Here is a 23,754-nt window from a genome sequence, read left to right as displayed (position 1 = left end):
CGTGCCCTGAACGTTTCTGTTGGAAAACGGTCGCAGAGCGAAGTTTGGATCGGAATGGGGAGAGGCAGGAGGCTGGTGCGGTATTCCAGGCGGGATGGGACTCGGAGGAAGGCTGGATGACAAGCGGTTAGTACAGCGCTCCGCGCTCAGGAGGTACGGATGAATAATGATGATCTAAGCACCGGACACGGCCTCTGTTCCACGCGGGGTTTGCGGACCAAGTAGGGGGTCCGGGGGGTCTCGTTCTCGGCCAGCCCTCATTACTCTATTTATTTATGTATTTTACTTGTACATATCTATTCTATTTAATTTATTTTGTTAGTATGTTTGGTTTTGTTCTCTGTCTCCCCCTTTTAGACTGTGAGCCCACTGTTGGGTAGGGACTGTCTCTATGTTGCCAATTTGTACTTCCCAAGCGCTTAGTACAGTGCTCTGCACATAGTAAGCGCTCAATAAATACGATTGATGATGATGATGATCCTGTACTTCCCAAGCGCTTAGTACAATGCTCTGCACACAGTAAGCGCTCAATAAATAAGAAGAAGCAGCGTGGCTCAGTGGAAAGAGCCCGGGCTTTGGAGTCAGAGGTCATGGGTTCAAATCCCGGCTCCGCCACTTGTCAGCTGTGCGACTCTGTTTTGTTGTCTGTCTCCCCCTTCTAGACTGTGAGCCCACTGTTGGGTAGGGACCGTCTCTAGATGTTGCCAACTTGGACTTCCCAAGCGCTTAGTACAGTGCTCTGCACACAGTAAGCGCTCAATAAATGCGATTGATGATGCCTCTGGGCAAGTCACTTCTCTGTGCCCCAGTTCCCTCATCTGTAAAATGGGGATGAAGACTGGGAGCCCCCCGTGGGCCCACCTGATCACCATCATCATCATCATCAATCGTATTTATTGAGCGCTTACTATGTGCAGAGCACTGGACTAAGCGCTTGGGAAGTACAAATTGGCAACATATAGAGACAGTCCCTACCCAACAGTGGGCTCACAGTCTAAAAGGGGGAGACAGAGAACAAAACCAAACATACTAACAAAATAAAATAAATAGAATAGATAGGTACAAATAAATTAAATAAATAGAGTAAAAAAATATGTACAAACATATATACATATATACAGGTGCTGTGGGGAAGGGAGGGAGGTAAGATGGGGGGATGGGGAGGGGGACGAGGGGGAGAGGAAGGAAGGGGCTCAGTCTGGGAAGGCCTCCTGGAGGAGGTGAGCGCTCAGCCTGATCACCTTGTAACCTCCCCAGCACTTAGAACAGTGCACATAGTAAGCGCTTAATAAATGCCATCATTATTATTATTATTAATAAATACGATTGATTGAGGGAGGCCCTCTGCCCCAGAAACGTGGCCAGGGACGAGGATGCCGGGGCGGGCGGGCCAAACCGCTGCCGAAGAGGAGGCGAAAGGGCAAATCCCGCTTGGCACTTGGAGCGGGCAGAGAGCCGGGCCCCCGGGTCACGAGGAGATGCCCGATCCCGGCTGCCAAGTGGGAGACGGGCGCCGAGGCGGGGCGGCGTCCCCGCAGCCTGGCTCCGTGGAAACAGCCCGGGCTTTGGAGTCAGAGGTCACGGGTTCAAATCCCGGCTCCGCCAGTTGTCAGCCGGGTGACTTTGGGCCTTCTTCACTTCTCTGGGCCTCCCTTCCTTCATCTGGAAAACGGGGATGAAGACTGGGAGCCCCCCGTGGGACGACCTGATCACCTTGTAACCTCCCCAGCGCTTAGAACAGGGCTTGGCACACAGTCAGCGCTTAATAAATGCCATTATTATCATTCACTTCTCTGGACCTCAGTGACCTCATCCATAAATGGGGGTGCAGACTGTGAGCCCCCCGTGGGACAACCTGATCACCTTGTAACCTCCCCAGCGCTTAGAATGGTGCTTTGCACATAGTAAGCGCTTAGTAAATGCCATTATTATTATTATTATTCACTTTTCTGGACCTCAGTGACCTCATCTGGAAAATGGGGATGAAGACTGTGAGCCCCCCGTGGGACGACCTGATCACCTTGTAACCTCCCCAGCGCTTAGAACAGTGCTTGGCACACAGTAAGCGCTTAATAAATGCCATTATTATTATTCACTTCTCTGGACCTCAGTGACCTCATCCATAAAGTGGGGGTGCAGACTGTGAGCCCCCCGTGGGACGACCTGATCACCTTGTAACCTCCCCAGTGCTTAGAATGGTGCTTTGCACATAGTAAGCGCTTAATAAATGCCATTATTATTATTATTCACTCCTCTGGACCTCAGTGATGTCATCTGGAAAATGGGGGTGAAGACTGTGAGCCCCCCGTGGGACAGCCTGATCACCTTGTATCCTCCCCAGTGCTTAGAACAGTGCTATGCACATAGTAAGCACTTAATAAATGCCATTATTATTATTCACTTCTCTGAACCTCAGTGACCTCATCTGTAAAATGGGGATGAAGACTGTGAGCCCCCCGTGGGACGGCCTGATCACCTTGTATCCTCCCCAGCGCTTAGAACAGTGCTATGCACATAGTAAGCGCTTAATAAATGCCATCAGTATTGTTATTATCTCGGATCAACCCCGGCGCTTAGCACAGCGCTTGGCTCCGGGCTCTTATCGATGGCCACTGGGATCGTCGTCAGAGAAGCAGCGTGGCTCAGTGGAAAGAGCCCGGGCTTTGGAGTCAGAGGTGATGGGTTCAAATCCCGGCTCCGCCACTTGTCAGCTTTGTGACTTTGGGCGAGTCACTTCACTTCTCTGGGCCTCGTTTACCTCATCTGTAAAATGGGGATGAAGACTGTGAGCCTCCCGTGGGACAACCTGATCACCTTGTAACCTCCCCAGCGCTTAGAACAGTGCTTTGCACAGAGTAAGCGCTTAATAAATGCCACCATTATTATTATTACGGGGTCGGCATCCTCTGGCCCTCCCCTAGACACGGCGCCTGAGAAAATACAGGCCCGTCCCCCGTCCCCGCCGGGAACGGCCCCGATGGCCGGAGGATAATAATAATAATAATTGCAGTATCTATTAAGCGCTTACTGTGTGCCAGGCCCTGTACTAAGCGCCGGAGTGGATCCGGGCCCATCGGCAGCCTGGCCCAGTGGAAAGAGCCCGGGCTTTGGAGTCAGAGGTCACGGGTTCAAATCCCAGCTCTGCCAATTGTCAGCTGGGTGACTTTGGGCGAGTCACTTCACTTCTCTGGGCCTCAGTTCCCTCATCTGGAAAATGGGGATGAAGACTGGGAGCCCCCGCGTGGGACAACGTGATCACCTCGTAACTTCCCCATTCATTGTTGTATTTATTGAGCGCTTACTGTGTGCAGAGCACTGGACTAAGCGCTTGGGAAGTACAAGTTGGCAACATATGGAGACGGTCCCTACCCAACAGTGGGCTCACAGTCTAGAAGGGGGAGACAGAGAACAAAACAAATTAACAGAATAAAATCAATAGAATAAATATGTACAAGTAAAATAAATAGAGTAATAATAAATAGAGTAATAGTAATTAGTAATAAAGTAAAGATAATCAGGTCGAGCACGTTCTCTGACCCCCCGCAATGAGGCGAGAAAATGGAGGCCCCAAGTCCCCGTCGACTGTAAGCTCCTTGTGGGCGTGGGACGTGTCTAGAGAAGCGGCGTGGCTCAGTGGAAAGAGCCCGGGCTTGGGAGTCTTCCCAAGCGCTTAGTACAGCGCTCTGCGCACAGTAAGCGCTCAATAAATACGATTGAACGAATGACTGAATGAGTCGGAGGACGTGGGTTCTCATCCCGGCGCCGCCACTTATCAGCTGGGTGACTTTGGGCGAGTCACTTCACTTCTCCGTGCCTCAGTGGCCTCATCTGGAAAATGGGGATGAGGACTGGGAGCCCCACGCGGGACCACCTGATGGCCTTGTATCCGTCCCGGCGCTTAGAACAGTGCTCGGCACATAGTAAGCGCTTAACTAACGCCATCAAAATCATGTCTGCCAACTCTGTTACAGCGCACTCTCCCAGGCGCTTACTACAGCGCCATGCGCACGGTAAGGGCTCGGGAAATACGGTCGATTGATTGACGTGGCAGAGGCGGAATTAGAACCCAGATCCTCTGCCTCCCAAGCCCGGCTTCTTTCCAGTTAGATTGCGCCACTCCCTTCTCAACCCGTGTCCTGCCCCCGCAAGCCTAAAGATTCGACCGCAGGTTTCTAGATTTTATTTCCGAGCTTGGGTTCCCCGCTTTTTCCCGTCTCCCCCGCTATGTTTTTAATAATAAAGGCATTTATTAAGCGCTTACTATGTGCAAAGCACCGTTCTAAGCGCTGTGGGGGTTACAAGGTGATCAGGTTGTCCCTCGGGGGGCTCACGGTCTTCATCCCCATTTTCCAGATGAGGTCACTGAGGCCCAGAGAAGTGACTTGCCCAAAGGCACCCAGCTGGCAAGCGGCGGAGCGGGATTTGAACCCATGACCTCGGACTCCAAAGCCCGGGCTCTTTCCGCTGAGCCACGCTGATCCAATACGAATGATCACCTTGACATTTATTAAGTGCTTACTATTCATTCATTCAGTCATTTATTGAGCGCTTACTGTAATAATAATAATAATGACGGCATTTGTTAAGCGCTTACTATGTGCAAAGCACTGTTCTAAGCGCTGGGGAAGGATACAAGGTGATCAGGTTGTCCCATGTGGGGCTCACGTGGGGAAATGACTGGTTCAAGGTCACATGGCAGCCAGGATGTGCTTTGCATATAGTAAGCGCTTAATAAATGCCAGCATCATTACTATTATTACAATATACCCCGGTGCCTGGTACAGAGTAAGTGCTTAATAAACACCATTTGCAAAAAAAAAAGTGAAAGGGAGAGGAAATGACTGGCTCAAGGTCATACGGCAGCCAGGATGTGCTTTGCATATAGTAAGCACTTAATAAATGCCATCATCATTACTATTATTTCGATATACCCCGGCGCCTGGCACAGAGGAAGTGCTTAATAAACACCATTTGCAAAAAAGAAAAAGCGAAAGGGAGGGGAAATGACTGGCTCAAGGTCACACGGCAGCCAGGATGTGCTTTGCATATAGTAAGCGCTTAATAAATGCCATTATTATCATTATTATTATTATATACCCCGGTGCCTGGCACAGAGTAAGTGCTTAATAAACACCATTTGCAAAAAAAAAAAAGGGGGAAGGGGGGGGGAAATGACTGGCTCTAGGTCATACAGCAGCCAGGATGTGTTTTGCATAGAGTAAGCGCTTAATAAATGCCATTATTATTATTATATACCCCGGTGCCTGGCACAGAGTAAGTGCTTAATAAGCACCATTTCCAAAAAAAAAAAAAAAGGAAGGGGAGGGGAAGTGACTGACTCTAGGTCATACGGCAGCCAGGATATGTTTTGCATAGAGTAAGTGCTTAATAAATGCCATTATTATTATCATTATTATTATTATATACCCCGGTGCCTGGCACAGAGTAAGTGCTTAATAAACACCATTTGCAAAATAAAAAAAGGGAAGGGGAGGGGAAGTGACTGGCTCTAGGTCATACGGCAGCCAGGATGTGTTTTGCATAGAGTAAGCGCTTAATAAATGCCATTATTATTATTATTATTATTATATACCCCGGTGCCTGGCACAGAGTAAGTGCTTAATAAGCACCATTTCCAAAAAAAAACAAAAAAGGAAGGGGAGGGGAAATGACTGGCTCTAGGTCACACGGCCGCCAGGATTCGAACTCAAGTCCCGGCTCCCGGGCCGGGCTCTTGGCCACGGGCCCGCCCGCCCCCTCCGGGTCACGTGCCGCCCGATGCCGGGCACCTGGCAGCGTTATCGCGCTCCGGAGAGCAGGTAGGGAAAGGGCTGGGGGAGGAGCGAGCGGGCAGGCGGGCGGGCACCCCAACCTGTTCCTCAGCTGGCTCGCGGCCCCGCGCCTCCGCAGTCCTCACCGCTCCCGCTCCCCCCGGCAGAGAACAGCCGAGAGATGGAGGAGGTGGTGATCGCCGGGATGGCCGGGAAGCTCCCCGAGTCCGAGAACCTCCAGGAATTCTGGGACAACCTCATCGGAGGAGTGGACATGGTCACCGACGACGACCGCCGGTGGAAGGCGGGTGAGTGTGCCGGCCGGGAGCCGGGTGTCGCCCCCGCCACCCCCCACCGCGCCTTGCCGCCGCGTCTTCCCGGCTCCGCGTATTAGCCCCGCTCTTCCCGCCGGGAGACCGAGTTCTCCGGCGGGCGGACCGGGGCGATGCCACCCGTGGGAAGAAACGCAGCCGGGCCGCCCCGGGAGACGGGGCCGAGCCGCCGGACCTGATCTGCGGGTGATGAGTCACCCCGGCCCGGCCCTGCTGGGGGCGCCGTCCTCCCCCGGGGAGACCCCACCCCACCCCCACCCCTTCCCGGGGCGTCCCGTGCCCTTTAACCCCGTCCGCTGGACTGGGGTGTCCGTCCTGGCCCCCGAAAGCCCAGCCCTCGCACGGCTTTCCTCGTCCACCCCGTCGTCATGGCATTTATCATCATCATCATCATCATCATCATCATCATCAATCGTATTTATTGAGCGCTTACGGTGTGCAGAGCACTGTACTAAGCGCTTGGGAAGTCCAAGTCGGCAACGTCTAGAGGCGGCCCCCACCCAACAGCGGGCTCCCAGTCGAAAAGAAAACGTTGGCGTTTGTTCAGCGCTTACTCTGTGCAAAGCACTGTTCTAAGCGCTGAGGGGGGATACAGAGTGATCAGGTTGTCCCGTGTGGGGTTCACAGGCTTAATCCCCATTTTACAGGTGAGGGAACTGAGGCTCAGAGAAGCTGAGTGACTTGCCCAAGGTCACACGGCAGACATGCGGCCGAGGCGGGATTCGAACCCATGACCTCGGACTCCAAAGCCCGGGCTCTTTCCACTGAGCTTCTTTCGAGCTTTATCGAGCGCCTACCACTGTACTGAGCGCTCGGGAGGGAACAGTCTGACAGAATCCAACAGCCCCCCTTTTTCCTCTCCATCCCCACCCCGCCCTACCTCCTTCCCCTCCCCACTGCACCTGTATAGATGTTTGTACAGATTTATTACTCTTTCATATTTACTATTCAATTAATTTTGTTAACGATGTGCATCTGGCTCTATTTCTATTTGTTCTGACGACTTGACACCCGTCCGCATGTTCGGTTTTGTCGCCCGCCTCCCCCTTCTAGACCGTGAGCCCGTCGTTGGGTAGGGACCGTCCCTATAGACGCAGCGTGGCTCAGTGGAAAGAGCTCGGGCTTTGGAGTCAGAGGTCACGGGTTCAAATCCCGGCCCCGCCGCTTGTCAGCTGTGTGACTTTGGGCAAGTCACTTAACTTCTGGGCCTCAGTTCCCTCATCTGGAAAATGGGGATTAAGTCTGTGAGCCCCACGTGGGACAACTTGATTACCTTGTATCTGCCCCAGCGCTTAGAACAGTGCTTTGCACATAGTAAGCGCTTAATAAATGCCATCATTATTATTATTATAGGTTGCCGACTTGGACTTCCTTAGCGCTTAGTAATAATAATAATAATAATAATAATGATGGCATTTATTAAGCGCTTACTATGTGCAGAGCACTGTTCTAAGCGCTGGAGTACAGTGCTCTGCACACAGTAAGCGCTCAATAAATACGACTGAATGAATGAAGGAGTCGGTAGACACGCCCCTGTCCCCAACACCATACGGGGGAGGCCGACGTGCATAGAAATAAATGATTTCTCCGTCTCCGAAGCGAACGGGCGACCCTTCTCCTCGGTAGAGCAGAGAGATTCGTCGTTGGGTAGGGACTGTCTAGGTTGCCGACTTGGACATCCCAAGCGCTTAGTACAGCGCTCTGCACACAGTGAGCGCTCAATAAATACGACTGAATGAATGAAAGAATCGGTAGACACGCCCCCGCCCCCAGCACCCGTACGGGGAAGGCCGACGTGAATAGAAATAAACGATTTCTCCGTCTCCGAAGCGAACGGGCGACCCTTCTCCTCGGTAGAGCAGGGTACCTTCAGCCATATTTATTGAGCGCCTACCGTGCGGAGCACTGGACTGAGCGCTTGGAAAGTACAGGTCGGCAACGCTCCCCAACAGCGGGCTCACGGTCTCGAAGGACAACGAAACCGAACTAGTAGATGGGCGTCAAAAGCATCAAAACAGATAAATGGAATTATAGGAGATGATGGTTTCCCAAGGAGGGGGAGGCCTGGGGGGCGCGGGGGCCCCGCTCACGGGCTTTCCGTTGCCCCCCGTCCACCCCGCGCGCAGGACTGTACGGTCTGCCCAAGCGATCCGGCAAGCTGAAGGAACTGTCCCACTTCGATGCCTCCTTCTTCGGGGTCCACTCGAAGCAGGCGCACACGATGGACCCCCAGCTCCGCATCCTGCTGGAAGTCACCTACGAGGCCATCGTGGACGGAGGTGAGTCCCGCGGGCCGGGAGCCGGCCGGGGGCGGGAGAGCTGGGCCCGCCACGGCCTCCGGCCGGCGAGTCCATTCACTTCTCTGGGTTTCCTCAACTGTAAAAAAAAAAAAAAAAATCCCCATCCTCCTTCCAAGTCACTTAACTTCTCTGGGCCTCAGTTCCCTCATCTGTAAAATGGGGATTAAGACTGAGCCCCACCGTGAGACAATCTGATCACCTTGTATCCCCCCCAGTGATTATAACAGTGCTTTGCACATAGTAAGCCCTTAAAAATTCCTTTATTATTATTTTTATTATTAGACCACGAGCCCCAGGTGGGACGGGGCGTGTCCCACCCGCTGCTTAGGACAGTGCTGGACACCTAGTTAGCGCTCCACAGATACCATTGTTCTTGTTGTTATCATTATTATTATTATTATGAGCCCCAGGTGGGATGGGGCCTGTCCCCCACCTGGTGCTTAGGACAGTGCTGGACACCTAGTTAGCGCTCCACAGATACCATTGTTCTTGTTGTTATCATTATTGTTATTATGAGCCCCAGGTGGGACGGCGCCTGTGGTGCTTAGGACAGTGCTGGACACCTAGTTAGCGCTCCACAGATACCATTGTTCTTGTTGTTATCATTATTATTATTATTATGAGCCCCAGGTGGGATGGGGCCTGTCCCCCACCCGGTGCTTAGGACATTGCTGGACACCTAGTTAGCGCTCCACAGATACCATTGTTCTTGTTGTTATCATTATTGTTATTATGAGCCCCAGGTGGGACGGGCCATGTCCCACCCGGTGCTTAGGACAGTGCTGGACACCTAGTTAGCGCTCCACAGATACCATTGTTCTTGTTGTTATCATTATTATTATTATTATGAGCCCCAGGTGGGATGGGGCCTGTCCCCCACCTGGTGCTTAGTACAGTGCTGGACACCTAGTTAGCGCTCCACAGATACCATTGTTCTTGTTGTTATCATTATTGTTATTATGAGCCCCAGGTGGGACGGCGTCTGTGGTGCTTAGGACAGTGCTGGACACCTAGTTAGCGCTCCACACATACCATTGTTCTTGTTGTTATCATTATTGTTATTATGAGCCCCAGGTGGGACGGGGCCTGTGTCCCACCCAGTGCTTAGGACAGTGCTGGACACCTAGCTAGCGCTCCACAGATACCATTGTTCTTGTTGTTATCATTATTGTTATTATGAGCCCCAGGTGGGACGGGGCCTGTCCCCCACCCGGTGCTTAGGACAGTGCTGGACACCTAGCTAGCGCTCCACAGATACCATTGTTCTTGTTGTTATCATTATCATTATTATGATTATTACAGGGCCGGCCCCGGAGGGAGTTTTCCCGAAGTGATCATCTCCCACGGTTCCCCGGCTCCGCTCCGGGGCCGGCCCCAGGGGCCCCGAGGCAGAGCTGGCCAGAAATGATCAGCTCCCATAATTCCCTCATTCTGCTACCGGGGCCGGCCCCGCCGGGAGTTTTCCCGAGCGGTCGTCTCCCACCGCTCCCTAGCTCCGCTCCAGGGCCGGCCCCGCCGGGAGTTTTCCCGAGCGGTCGTCTCCCACCGCTCCCTAGCTCCGCTCCGGGGCCGGCCCCGGAGGACGGGCCGGCCCTGCCGGGAGTTTTCAGAAGTCACCGTCTCCCACGGTCCCCCGTTTGCGGCCCGCTCCCGCCCTTCCCGGGATTCAGGGGTCACGTCCTCCCACCTTAGATGGCCGTAACTCTCCCGGCATTCCCCCGCGGCCCTCTCCGCGCGTGGTTTGGCCCGGCCGGGCCTGCCCTCACCACTCCTTTCACTCTCTCTTTCCTTGGGGTTTCTGGTCGGTCCCACCCTGCGTCTCATCTCCGCTGGCCCCGGGCCCAACCCCGATTTCGGGGAAGTTAGGGGTGTGTCTCTCCCGAGCGGCCTTCCCGAGCGGCCTTCCCGATCGGAGTCCCGGAAGGCGGTCGCCTGCTTCGCTGCCTCTCCCCGCTCTTGCCTTTCCCCTCCCTCTTCTCTCCCCTCCTCCGGTTGCTATTCAGGGCGACTCCCCCTTTTAGACTGTGAGCCCACTGTTGGGTAGGGACCGTCTCTATATGTTGCCAATTTTGTACTTCCCAAGCACTTAGTACAGTGCTCTGCACACAGTAAGCGCTCAATAAATACGATTGATGATGATGGTGATGACTCAGTGGAAAGACCACGGGCTTGGGCCTCAGAGGTCGGCGGCTCGAAGCCCGGCTCCGCCGCTCGGCTCCCGCCTGGGCAAGCCGCTTCACGTCTGGGCCTCAGTGACCTCATCAGTAAAATGGGGATTAAGCCTGTGAGCCCCACGAGGGACAACCTGGTGACCTTATATCTACCCCAGCGCCTAGACCAGTGCTGGGCACTCCTCCAGGAGGCCTTCCCAGACTGAGCCCCTTCCTTCCTCTCCCCCTCGTCCCCCTCTCCATCCCCCCATCTTACCTCCTTCCCTTCCCCACAGCACCTGTATATATGTATATATGGTTGTACATATTTATTACTCTATTTATTTATTTATTTATTTTGCTTGTACATTTCTATCCTATTTATTTTAATTTTTTTGGTATGTTTGCCTTTGTTCTCTGCCTCCCCCTTTTAGACTGTGAGCCCACTGTTGGGTAGGGACTGTCTCTATGTGTTGCCAATTTGTACTTCCCAAGCGCTTAGTACAGTGCTCTGCACATAGTAAGCGCTCAATAAATACGATTGATTGATTGATTGATTGGGCACCGAGTAAACGCTTAAGAAATACCGTGATTATCACGCTGATTATTCAGCGCCCGTTCTCTGCCCCCACTCCTCCACCGGTCCTATCATCAATCGTAGTTATTGAGCGCTTACTATGTGCAGAGCACTGTACTAAGCGCTTGGGAAGTACAAATTGGCAACATATAGAGACAGTCCCTACCCAACAGTGGGCTCACGGTCTAAAAGACTGTGACGGTCCTATCCCCCGAGCTCCCAGCGCAGGAAAGCGCTCACTGGTCGCTGCCCCCGGCCGGCCCTGGGACTCTCCCCCGGAGACACCTGCTCTCCCAGTCTCTCCGGCCCGCCGGGCCGTATCTTATCTCTGACCTTTCCACGTCTTCTCACGGCCCTCCCTTCCGACACTTTGGGAACGCCGTGGCTCCTCCCGGGCCGGATTCGAGCCTCGGCCCCGGTCCGCCTCAAGGCTGGGGGCCGCCTTATCTCCCTGGGGGGCCGCGGGCATCCCGCTGCCGGGCTTCTTGTGCCCTTGAACCGCCGGGGGAGAGGGAGAGGAGGAAAATCCCCTCTCTGCACCGAGCAGAAACTCCCGACTTTCCGACTGCCGACCATCTCTCCCCCTCCCACCTCGCCGCGCTCCTTCCCACTCTTCGCCCACACGCTTCGCTCCAATTACGCCAATCTCCTCTCAGGGATCGGGTCTCGTCTCTCTCACTCTCCTGCCCACGCCTTCCCTTCTTCCCTTCTTCCTGGACCCCCCCTCCGCCCCTGCTTCACATCTGCCAGATCACCGCTCCCCCAATCTTCAAATAATAATAATGATGATATTTTTTAAGCGCTTACTATGCGCCAAGCCCTCTTCTAAGCGCTGGGGTTTTTACACTGTGAGCCCACTGCTGGTTAGGGACTGTCTCTATATGTTACCAGCTTGTACTTCCCAAGCGCTTAGTACAGTGCTGTGCACACAATAAGCGCTCAATAAATACGATTGGTGATGATGATGGGGTGGATACAGTGTAAACGGGTTGGACGAATCCGAATCGGGAGCTCAATCCCCATTTTACAGTTGGCAACCGAGGCGCAGAGAACAATAATAATAATTATTACGGTCTTTGGTACGCACTTAGTGTGTGCCAAGCACTGTCCTAAGTGCTGGGGTGGATACAACGTGATCACGTTGGACAGATCCCGGTCCCATGTGGGGCTCCCGGTCTCGACCCCCATTTTCCAGATGAGGTAACTGAGGCCCAGAGAAGGGACGTGACTTGCCCAAGGTCACACAGCAGACAAGCGGTGGAGGCGGGATCAGAACCCACGGCACTCGGGTGGATACGAGCTGAGCGGATAATAATAATAATAATAATAATGTTGGTATTTGTTAAGCACTTACTATGTGCAAAGCACTGTTCTAAGCGCTGGGGAGGTTACAAGGCGATCAGGTGGTCCCACGGGAGAGCTCACAGTTTTTAATCCCCATTTTTCAGATGAGGTCACTGAGGCCCAGAGAAGTGAAGTGACCTAATAATAATAATAATAATAATAATAGCATTTATTAAGCACTTGCTATGTGCAAAGCACTGTTCTAAGTGCTGGGGAGGTTACAAGGCGATCAGGTGATCCCACGGGGGGCTCGCAGTTTTTAATCCCCATTTTTCAGGTGAGGTCACTGAGGCCCAGAGAAGTGAAGTGACTTAATAATAATAATAATAATAGCATTTATTAAGCGCTCGCTATGTGCAAAGCACTGTTCTAAGCGCTGGGGAGGTTACAAGGCGATCAGGTTGTCCCACTGGGGGCTCGCAGTTTTTAATCCCCATTTTTCAGATGAGGTCACTGAGGCCCAGAGAAGTGAAGTGACATAATAATAATAATTATGGCATTTGTTAAGAGCTTACTATGTGCGAAGCACTGTTCTAAGCGCTGGGGAGGTTACAAGGCGATCAGGTGGTCCCATGGGGGGCTTGCAGTTTTTAATCCCCATTTTTCAGATGAGGTCAATGAGGCCCAGAGAAGTGAATTGACATAATAATGATAATAATGATGGCATTTATTAAGCGCTTACTATGTGCAAAGCACTGTTCTAAGCGCTGGGGAGGTTACGAGGCGATCAGGTGGTCCCACGGGGGACTCACAGTCTTCATCCCCATTTTCCAGATGAGGTCACTGAGGCCCAGAGAAGTGAAGTGACTTGCCCAAAGTCACCCAGCTGACAGTTGGCGGAGCCGGGATTTGAACCCATGACCTCTGACTCCAAAGCCCGAGCTCTTTCCGCCGAGCCACGCCGCTTCTCCTCCTTTGCCTCACAAAGTGCCAAGCACTGTACTAAGCACCGGGGCGGCCATAAGCAAATCGGGTTGGACCCGGTCCCTGTCCCGCGCGGGGCTCCCAGCCTCCATCCCCGTTTACCAGACGAGGCCCAGAGAAGTGAGGTGACTTGCCCGAGGTCACACAGCAGACAGGGCCGGGATTAGGACCCGTGACCTTCCGACTCCCGGCGACGGTCTGGGTCGATGAACCGGCGGTATTTAGTGAGCGCTCACGGGGCGCCGAGTGGGTACGCGCCAAGTCGCACGGCGCCTCGCCCCCAGCGAGCGCTCAGCAAGTGCCAGCGGCGGCTGGCTGGCTGGGGGCGGGCGTTGGGGGCGAACCCCATGTTAACCGGGCATCTCCCGCGCCAGGGGTCAACCCCGGCACGCTGCGCGGGTCCAACACGGGCGTGTGGATCGGCGTCAGCGGGTCGGAGACGTCTGAGGCGCTCAGCCGGGACCCCGAGGCCATCCTGGGGTACAGCATGATCGGCTGCCAGAGGGCCATGATGGCCAACAGGCTCTCCTACTTCTTCGACCTGAAAGGTGAGGCGGCCAAGACGGGGCGGACGCTCGGGGGGAGGAGGAGGAGGAGGAGGAAGAGGAGGAGGCCGGTGGTCTGGCCGCCCTCCCGTCCTCTCCGTCGCCTTTATCGACCGCTCGCCGGAGGCGACGTGTGTTTGGTTTTGTTCTCCATCTCCCCCTTTTAGACTGTGAGCCCACTGTTGGGTAGGGACTGTCTCTAGATGTTGCCAATTTGGACTTCCCAAGCGCTTAGTACAGTGCTCTGCACGTAGTAAGCGCTCAATAAATACGATTGATGATGATGATGATGATGATGATTCCCAGACTGAGCCCCTTCCTTCCTCTCCCCCTCATCCCCCTCCCCCATCTTCCCTCCTTCCCTTCCCCACAGCACCTGTATATATGTTTGCACGTATTTATTACTCTATTTTACTTGTACATATCATTATTATCATGATCCATTCAGTCGTTGATTCAGTCACCATCATCATCAGTCGTATTTATTGAGCGCTTACTATGTGCAGAGCACTGTACTAAGCGCTTGGGAAGTACAAATTGGCAACATATAGAGACAGTCCCTACCCAACGGTCTGAAAGGGGGAGACAGAGAACAAAACCAAACATACTAACAAAATAAAATAAAGTCCTATTTATGGATCCCTGGAAGCTCCCCCCCTCCCCGCTTTTCCCTGGGGGAAGATCCTTAGGAGGCCTTCCCGGACTGAGCCCCTTCCTTCCTCTCCCCCTCGTCCCCCTCTCCATCCCCCCCATCTTCCCTCCTTCCCTTCCCCACAGCACCTGTATAGATGGATAGATGTTTGCACATATTTATTACTCTATTTTACTTGTACATATCATTATTATCATGATCCATTCAGTCGTTGATTCAGTCACCATCATCATCAGTCGTATTTATTGAGCGCTTACTATGTGCAGAGCACTGTACTAAGCGCTTGGGAAGTACAAATTGGCAACATCTAGAGACAGTCCCTACCCAACGGTCTAAAAGGGGGAGACAGAGAACAAAACCAAACATACTAACAAAATAAAATAAAGTCCTATTTATGGATCCCTGGAAGCTCCCCCCCTCCCCACTTTTCCCTGGGAGAAGATCCTCAGGAGACCTTCCCAGACTGAGCCCCTTCCTTCCTCTCCCCCTCGTCCCCCTCTCCATCCCCCACATCTTCCCTCCTTCCCTTCCCCACACCACCTGTATATATGCATATATGTTTGTACATATTTATTACTCTATTTATTTATTTATTTATTTATTTGTTCATATCTATCCTATTTATTTTATTTTGTTAGTATGTTTGGTTTTGTTCTCCGTCTCCCCCTTTTAGACTGTGAGCCCACTTCTGGGTAGGGACTGTCTCTAGATGTTGCCAACTTGGACTTCCCAAGCGCTTAGTACAGCGCTCTGCACACAGTAAGCGCTCAATAAATACGATTGATGATGATGATGATGACCGACCGACACGACGAGCTGGCGGTCTGCGAATAATCACGCTACTCCTTCATTCAGTCAGCGCTCTGCACGCAGTAAGCGCTCAATAAATACGATTGATGATGACGATGATGACCGACCGACACGACGAGCTGGCGGTCTGCGAATAATCACGCTACTCCTTCATTCAGTCATATTCGGTGAGCGCTTATTGTGTGCAGAGCACTGTACTAAGCGCTTGGGAAGTACAAGTTACGCGCTTGTAAATACCTTTGATTTATTTATTCATTCATTCATTCAATCAATCGTATTTATTGAGCACTTACTGTGTGCAGAGCACTGGACTAAGCGCTTGGGAAGTACAAGTTGGCAACATATAGAGACAGTCCCTACCCAACAGTGGGCTCACAGTCTAAAAGAGCTGTATCCGCTCCACCTGGACCCCCGAATCCTGGCCCGGCAGTCAATCGCTGGGATTTATTGAGCGCTTCCTCTGGGCCGAGCACTGTCCCGAGCGCTTGGGAGGGTCCAGTATGACGGAGCTGATGAAGCCCGTTCCCTCGCCGACAAGGATCTTCCAAGCTGGAGGATTCCAGAGGAAGGAGCAGACCTGGATACCCGGATTTGCATCCCTGTCGTTCGTTCGTTCAGTCGTATTTATGGAGCGCTTGCCGTGTGCAGAGCACTGAACTAAGCGCTTGGAAAGTACAGTTCGGCAACGGATAGAGACGATCCCTACCCAACAACGGGCTCACGGTCTTACCTTGTATCCACCCCAGTGCTTAGAGCAGTGCTTGGCACATAGTAAGCGCTTAACAAATACCATTATTATTATCAGAAGAGCCCGTTGGGTGACCGTGGGTCTCCTCACCCTTAAAACGGGGATGAACTAGCCATTCTCCCTCTCCGGAAGCCCCGCGCGGGCCGGGGGTGGTACCCAAATAGCTGATGATGACAGTGGTATTTAAGGGCTGTTCCAAGCACTGGGCGAGACCCAAGCTAATCATTCATTCAGCCGTATTTATTGAGCGCTCACTGTATGCGGAGCACTGTACTAAGCGCTCAGGCCGGATCCCAACCCCGTCCCACGGCGGGCTCACCGCTTCAATCCCCATTTTCCCCATGAGGTAACCGAGGCCCGGAGGAGCCGTCAAGTGAGCCCACTGTTGGGTAGGGACCGTCTCTGTATGTTGCCAACTAGGACTTCCCAAGCGCTTAGTCCAGTGCTCTGCACACAGTAAGCGCTCAGTAAATATGACTGAATGAATGAATGACTCGTCCGAGGATGACTGGCGGAGTTGGCATTAGAACCGTTTCCCGCGCCGCGGCCCACGGACGCCACGGTTCGCGGTGTCGTTCTCCGGTTAGAAGGGGAGCCCCGGAGAGAGCTCAGTACACAGTCGGGCGTATTCGTTGAGCGCTTGCTGCGTGCCTGAGCCCTTCCTCCCCGGCCAGGGCCCAGCATCGCCCTGGACACGGCCTGCTCGTCCAGCCTCCTGGCCCTGGAGAGCGCCTTCCGGGCCATCCGGGCCGGAGACTGCGACGCCGCCATCGTGGGCGGGATCAACCTCATGTTGAAACCCAGCACTTCGATGCAGTTCATGAAGCTGGGCATGCTCAGCCCCGACGGCACCTGCAAGTCCTTCGACAGCGAAGGTGAGGCGGGGGGCTCTCCGCGCGCGGGGGGCGGCGGGGGGGGCCCCGGGGACGTCCGACGCCATGCCCCGCGACCCGCAGGGAACGGGTACTGCCGGTCGGAGGCCGTGGTGGCCGTCTTCCTCACCAAGAGGTCCCTGGCGAAGAGGGTGTACGCCACCGTGATCAACGCGGGCACCAACACGGACGGCTTCAAGGAGCAAGGTGGGTGTCGGGGGCACGGCCGGGGTTCATTCATTCATTCATCCAGTCGTATTTCTTGAGCGCTTACTGCGTGCAGAGCGCTGGACTATCATCATAAATCGTATTTACTGAGCGCTTACTGTGTGCAGAGCACTGTGCTAAGCGCTTGGGAAGTCCAAGTTGGCAACATATAGAGACAGTCAATCAATCATATTTATTGAGCACTTACTATGTGCAGAGCTCTGTGCTAAGCGCTTGGGAAGTCCAAGTTGGCAACATATAGAGACAGTCCCTACCCAACAGCGGGCTCACAGTCTAAAAAGGGGAGACAGAGAACAAAACCAAACGTACTAACAAAATAAAATAAGTAGAATAGATATGTACAAGTAAAATAAATAGAGTAACAAATATCATCATCATCATCAATCGTATTTATTGAGCGCTTACTATGTGCAGAGCACTGTACTAAGCGCTTGGGAAGTCCAAGTTGGCAACATATAGAGACAGTCCCTACCCAGCAGCGGGCTCACAGTCTAAAAAGGGGAGACAGAGAACAAAACCAAACGTACTAACAAAATAAAATAAGTAGAATAGATATGTACAAGTAAAATAGAGTAACAAATATCATCATCATCATCAATCGTATTTACTGAGCACTTACTGTGTGCAGAGCACTGTGCTAAGCGCTTGGGAACAAGTTGGCAACATATGGAGATAGTCCCTACCCAACGGTGGGCTCACAGTCTAAAAGGGGGAGACAGAGAACAAAACCAAACATACTAACAAAATAAAATAAATAGAATAGATATGTACAAGTAAAATAAATAAATAAATAAATAGAGCAACAAATATCATCATCAATCGTATTTATTGAGTGCTTACTATGTGCAGAGCACTGTACTAAGCGCTTGGGAAGTACAAATTGGCAACATATAGAGACAGTCCCTACCCAACAGTGGGCTCACAGTCTAAAAGGGGGAGACAGAGAACAAAACCAAACATACTAACAAAATAAAATAAATGGAATAGATATGCACAAGTAAAATAAATAAATAAATAAATAGAGTAATAAATATGTACAATCATACATACATATATACAGGTGCTGTGGGGAAGGGAAGGAGATAAGATGGGAGGGACGAGGGGGAGAGGAAGGAAGGACTAGTAATAATAATAATAATAATGGCATTTATTAAGCGCTTACTATGTGCAAAGCACCGTTCTAAGCACTGGGGGAGGTTACAAGGTGATCAGGTTGGCCCACATGGGGCTCCCAGTCTTCATCCACATTTTCCAGATGAGGGAACTGAGTCCCAGAGAAGTGACTTGCCCAAGTCCCACAGCTAATTGGCAGGGTCAGGATTTGAACCCGTGACCTCTGACTCCAAAGCCCGGGCTCTTTCCATTGAGCCACGCTGCTTCTCTGGGCAGCTTGGGGCGTCCAAGTTGGCAATATCTAGAGACGGTCCCTACCCATCATCATCATCAATCGTATTTATTGAGCGCTTACTATGTGCAGAGCACTGTACTAAGCGCTTGGGAAATACAAATTGGCAACATCTAGAGACAGTCCCTACCCAATAGTGGGCTCACAGTCTAAAAGGGGGAGACAGAGAACAAAACCAAACATACTAACAAAATAAAATAAATAGGATGGATATATACAAGTTAAATAAATAAATAAATAGAGTAATAAATATGTACAAACATATATACCCACATATATATACCCACCAGTGGGCTCACAGTCTAGACGGGGGAGACAGACGACAAAACAAAAGACAGGGAGCCCCCGTGACGGCCTCCCCCCGCCCCGTCCCTGCAGGAGTCACCTTCCCGTCGGGAGAAGTGCAGGAACGGCTGGTCAGCTCCCTGTACGAGGCGGCGGGCATCTCTCCGGACGCGGTGGAGTACATCGAAGCCCACGGCACCGGCACCAGGGTGAGTCCCCGCTCCCAGGAGCCGGAATTCCCGTCCCTCGGCGGGGGCCCGGGCTGACCCGCGGCCTGTCCCCGCAGGTGGGCGATCCCCAGGAGCTCAGCGGCATCGTCCAGGCTTTCTGCCGATCCCGTCGGGAGCCGCTGCTCATCGGCTCCACCAAGTCCAACATGGGACACCCGGAGCCCGCCTCGGGCCTGGCCGGCCTCATCAAGGTAAGCCCGGTTTCTCCCCGGCTTGAGACGAGGCGGGTCGGATCGACGCCAGCCACTAGGGAAGGCCGGAACGACGGTGGGGCCCGTTCCCTGACCGCGGGGAGTTTCCACTCTAACCGTAGGCCTCTGGCGAAATAATAATAATAATAATGATCAATCAATCAATCAATCATATTTATTGAGCGCTTACTATGTGCAGAGCACTGTACTAAGCGCTTGGGAAGTACAAGTTGGCAACATAATGATGGCATTTATGAAGCGCTTACTATGTGCAAAGCACCATTCTAAGCACTGGGGAGGTTACAAGGTGATCAGGTTGTCCCACGGGGGGGCTCCCAGTCTTAAGACAGTGCTCTGCACACGGTAAGTGCTCAATAAATGCGATTGAATTGATCCCCATTTTCCAGATGAGGGAACTGAGGCCCAGAGAAGTGAAGTGACTTGCTGTTCTAAGCGCTGGGGAGGTTACAAGGCGATCAGGTGGTCCCACGGGGGACTCACAGTCTTCATCCCCATTGCCATGATGCCATGATGGCATTTATTAAGCGCTTACTATGTGCAAAGCACCGTTCTGAGCACTGGGGAGGTTACAAGGTGATCAGGTCGTCCCATGGGGGTGCTCCCAGTCTTAGGACAGTGCTCTGCACGCGGTAAGTGCTCAATAAATGCGATTGAATTAATCCCCATTTTCCAGATGAGGGAACTGAGGCCCAGAGAAGTGAAGTGACTTGCTGTTCTAAGCGCTGGGGAGGTTACAAGGCGATCAGGTGGTCCCACGGGGGACTCACAGTCTTCATCCCCATTTTCAATCAATCAGTCAATCAATCAATTGTATTTATGGGGTAGACGATCGGGATACGGATCGTATCCGTATCCTTAGAGAAGCAGCGTGGCTCAGTGGAAAGAGCACGGCCTTGGGAGTCAGAGGTCACGGGTTCAAATCCTGCTCCGCCGCTTGTCAGCTGTGTGACTCTGGGCAAGCCACTTAACCTCTCTGTACCTCAGTTCCCTCATCTGGAAAATGGGGAAAAAGATTGTGAGTCCCACATGGAACAACCTGATCACCTTGTATCCTCCCCAGCGCTTAGAACAGTGCTTTGCACATAGTAAGCGCTTAACAAATACCAAAATTATTATTATTATTATTACGGGGAGTTAGGCGGGGGAGTCGCCCCCTCCCCCGGCCTCCATTCAGTCGTATTTACTGAGCGCTTACGGTGTGCAGAGCACTGGACTGAGCGCTTGGAAAGGACAGTTTGGCCACAGATAGAGACGGTCCCGACCGACCGGCGGGGGAAGCAGCGTGGCTCAGTGGAAAGAGCCCGGGCTTGGGAGTCAGAGGTCATGGGTTCGAATCCCGGCTCCGCCAAGTGGGTGACTTCACTTCTCCGGGCCTCAGTTCCCTCATCAGTCAAATGTGGGGGTGAAGACTGTGAGCCCCCCGGGCCTCAGTTCCCTCATCTGTCAAATGGGGGGGGGTGAAGACTGTGAGCACCCAGGGGGACGACCTCATCACCTCGTCATCTCCCCAGCGCTTAGAATGGTGCTTTGCACATAGTAAGCGCTTAATAAATGCCGTCGTTTAATATTATTATCATTATTATCGGCAGGTGCTTCTCTCCCTGGAACACGGCGTCTGGGCCCCCAACCTCCATTTCCACCACCCGAACCCCGAGATCCCGGCCCTGACGGACGGGCGCCTGCAGGTGGTGGCGGAGCTGACCCCCGTCCGGGGCGGCTACGTGGGCATCAACTCCTTCGGCTTCGGCGGCTCCAACGTCCACGCCATCCTGCGGCCCCACGCCCCCCGGGCCCGGCCCCCGCCGCCCCGGCCGGGGCCCCTGCCCCTGCCCGGCCTGCTGCAGGTCAGCGGGCGCACGGCCGAGGCGGCCCAGGCCCTGCTGGATCGGGGCCGGAGCCTGGGCGACGACCGGACCTACGTGAGCATGCTGAACGACATCGCGCTGGTGCCCGCCTCCGCCATGCCCTTCCGCGGCTACGCCGTGCTGGGCGGGGAGAGCCAGGCCGCCGACGTCAAGCAGGTGCCCCCCGGGGACCCGCCCCTCTGGTTCATCTGCTCCGGTAAGCCGGCCGGGACCACCCTCCGCTCGGAGTCCGCCCCGACCCCCTCGCGCTGCCCTCCGCGTCCTCCTCGTTCCCCTCCCGGCATCCGATCGATCGGCCGACCTCCATCTATCGATGATGATATTTGCGCCGCCCTCCGCGTCCTCCTCGTTCCCCTCCCTGCATCCGATCGATCGGCCGACCGCTATCAATCAATCGTATTTATTGAGCGCTTACTATGTGCAGAGCACTGGACTAAGCGCTTGGGAAGTACAAACTGGCAACACATAGAGACAGTCCCTACCCAACAGTGGGCTCACGGTCTAAAAGGGGGAATCGTCGCTATCTATCGACGATTATATTTAGACTTTTAGACTTTAGTTCTTTTAGACTGTGAGCCCACCGTTGGGTAGGGACTGTCTCTATATGTTGCCAATTTGTACTTCCCAAGCGCTTAGTACAGTGCTCTGCACATAGTAAGCGCTCAATAAATACGATTGATGATGATGATTATATTTGTCAAGCGCTTACTACGCGCCGAGCGCCGTTCTGAGCACTGGGGGGGATATCAGTCAATCAATCAATCGTATTTATTGAGCGCTTACTGTGTGCAGAGCACTGTACTAAGCGCTTGGGAAGTACAAGTTGGCAACATATAGAGACGGTCCCTACCCAACGGTGGGCTATCAGGTCATCAAGTTGTCCCGTGTGGGGCTCACAGTCTCCCTCCCCGTTTTAACAATAATAGCCGTATCTGTTAAGCGCTTACGCTGTGCAAAGCACTGTTCTAAGCCCTGGGGGGATGCAGGGTGATCAAGTTGTCCCACGCGGGGCTCACAGTCTTCATCCCCATTTAACAGATGAGGTCACGGAGGCCCAGAGAAGTGAAGTGACTTGCCCAAAGTGGCAGACCCGGGATTAGAACCCAGGACCTCTGACTCCCAAGCCCGGGCTCTTTCCACTGAGCCCCGCTGCTTCCCGTTTTATTCTCCCATTTTAAAGATGAGAGCACTGAGGCCCAGGGAAGTGAGGTGATTTGCCCAAAGTCACCCAGCAGACAAGTGGCAGAGCCGGGATTGGAACCCGTGACCTGACTCCAAAGCCCAGGCTCTTTCCACTGAGCCCTGCTGCTTCCCATTTTATTCTCCCCTTTTACAGATGAGAGAACTGAGGCCCAGGGAAGTGAGGTGACTCGCCCAAAGTCACCCAGCAGACAAGTGGCAGAGCCGGGATTGGAACCCGTGACCTGACTCCCAAGCCCGGGCTGTTTGCACTGAGCCACACTGCTTCCCATTTTATTCTACCATTTTACAGATGAGGGAACTGAGGCCCAGAGAAGTGAAATGACTTGCCCAAAGACACCCAGCAGACAAGTGGCAGAGCCGGGATTGGAACCCGTGACCTCTGACTTCCAAGCCCGGGCTCTTTCCACTGAGCCCCGCTGCTTCCCATTTTATTCTCCCCTTTTACAGATGAGCGAACTGAGGCCCAGGGAAGTGAAGTGACTTCCCAAAGACACCCAGCAGACAAGTGGCAGAATCGGGATTGGAACCCGTGACTTCTGACTCCCAAGCCCGGGCTGTTTCCACCGAGTCACGCTGCTTTTCGTTATGTTGCCAACTTGTACTTCCCAAGCGCTTAGTCCAGTGCTCTGCACACAGTAAGCGCTCAATAAATACGATTGATTGATTGATTGATTGATTCTCTATTGCCCCCCCCCCCACCCCACAACTCACTTCCTGTGTGGGCGAGCCCCTCGGTCCCCTCTCCCCGCCACGGCCGACCCTCCGGGCGCTTTCCTGGTGACCCCTGATCCCGTAGAGAAGCCGCGTGACTCAGTGGGAAAAGCCCGGGCTTGGGAGCCGGAGGTCATGGGTTCTAATCTCCGCTCCGCCGCTTGTCAGCTGGGTGGCTTTGGGCAAGTGACTTCACTTCTCTGGGCCTCGGTGACCTCATCTGGAAAATGGGGGTGAAGACTGGGAGCCCCACGTGGGTCAACCCGATCACCTTGTATGCCTCGGTGACCTCATCTGTAAAATGGGGGTGAAGACGGGGAGCCCCGCATGGGACAACCCGATCACCTTGCATGCCTCGGTGACCTCATCTGTAGAATGGGGATGAAGACTGGGAGCCCCGCGTGGGACAGCCTGATCACCTTGCATGCCTCGGTGACCTCATCTGTAAAATGGGGATGGAGACTGGGAGCCCCACGTGGGACAACCCGATCACCTTGTATGCCTCGGTGACCTCATCTGTAAAATGGGGGTGAAGACTGGGAGCCCTACGTGGGACAACCTGATCACCTTGCATGCCTCGGTGACTTCAT

At 53.3% G+C, this 23,754-nt stretch overlaps 1 protein-coding gene across 1 annotated transcript in view; it reads left to right on the top strand.

Annotated features, from left to right (window-relative positions):
* The window catches only part of FASN (fatty acid synthase), an 86,997-nt gene that overhangs the window by 20,310 nt on the left and 42,933 nt on the right, over window positions 1–23,754 (top strand). The window contains exons 2-9 of the mRNA XM_038742835.1: window positions 5,939–6,079; window positions 8,230–8,382; window positions 13,773–13,946; window positions 16,828–17,028; window positions 17,110–17,232; window positions 19,037–19,152; window positions 19,230–19,364; window positions 20,975–21,446. Of these exons, the coding sequence (XP_038598763.1) occupies window positions 5,953–6,079; window positions 8,230–8,382; window positions 13,773–13,946; window positions 16,828–17,028; window positions 17,110–17,232; window positions 19,037–19,152; window positions 19,230–19,364; window positions 20,975–21,446 (1,501 nt within the window). The 5' untranslated portion in view covers window positions 5,939–5,952. The remainder of the gene's footprint in view (window positions 1–5,938; window positions 6,080–8,229; window positions 8,383–13,772; window positions 13,947–16,827; window positions 17,029–17,109; window positions 17,233–19,036; window positions 19,153–19,229; window positions 19,365–20,974; window positions 21,447–23,754) is intronic.

The sequence above is a fragment of the Tachyglossus aculeatus genome, unplaced genomic scaffold (genome assembly GCF_015852505.1).
Source record: "Tachyglossus aculeatus isolate mTacAcu1 unplaced genomic scaffold, mTacAcu1.pri scaffold_1_arrow_ctg1, whole genome shotgun sequence".
In the NCBI taxonomy this organism is placed as follows: domain Eukaryota; kingdom Metazoa; phylum Chordata; class Mammalia; order Monotremata; family Tachyglossidae; genus Tachyglossus; species Tachyglossus aculeatus.
The sequence above is the reverse complement of the archived record's forward strand: the minus strand, read 5'-3'. Positions and strand labels throughout refer to the sequence as shown.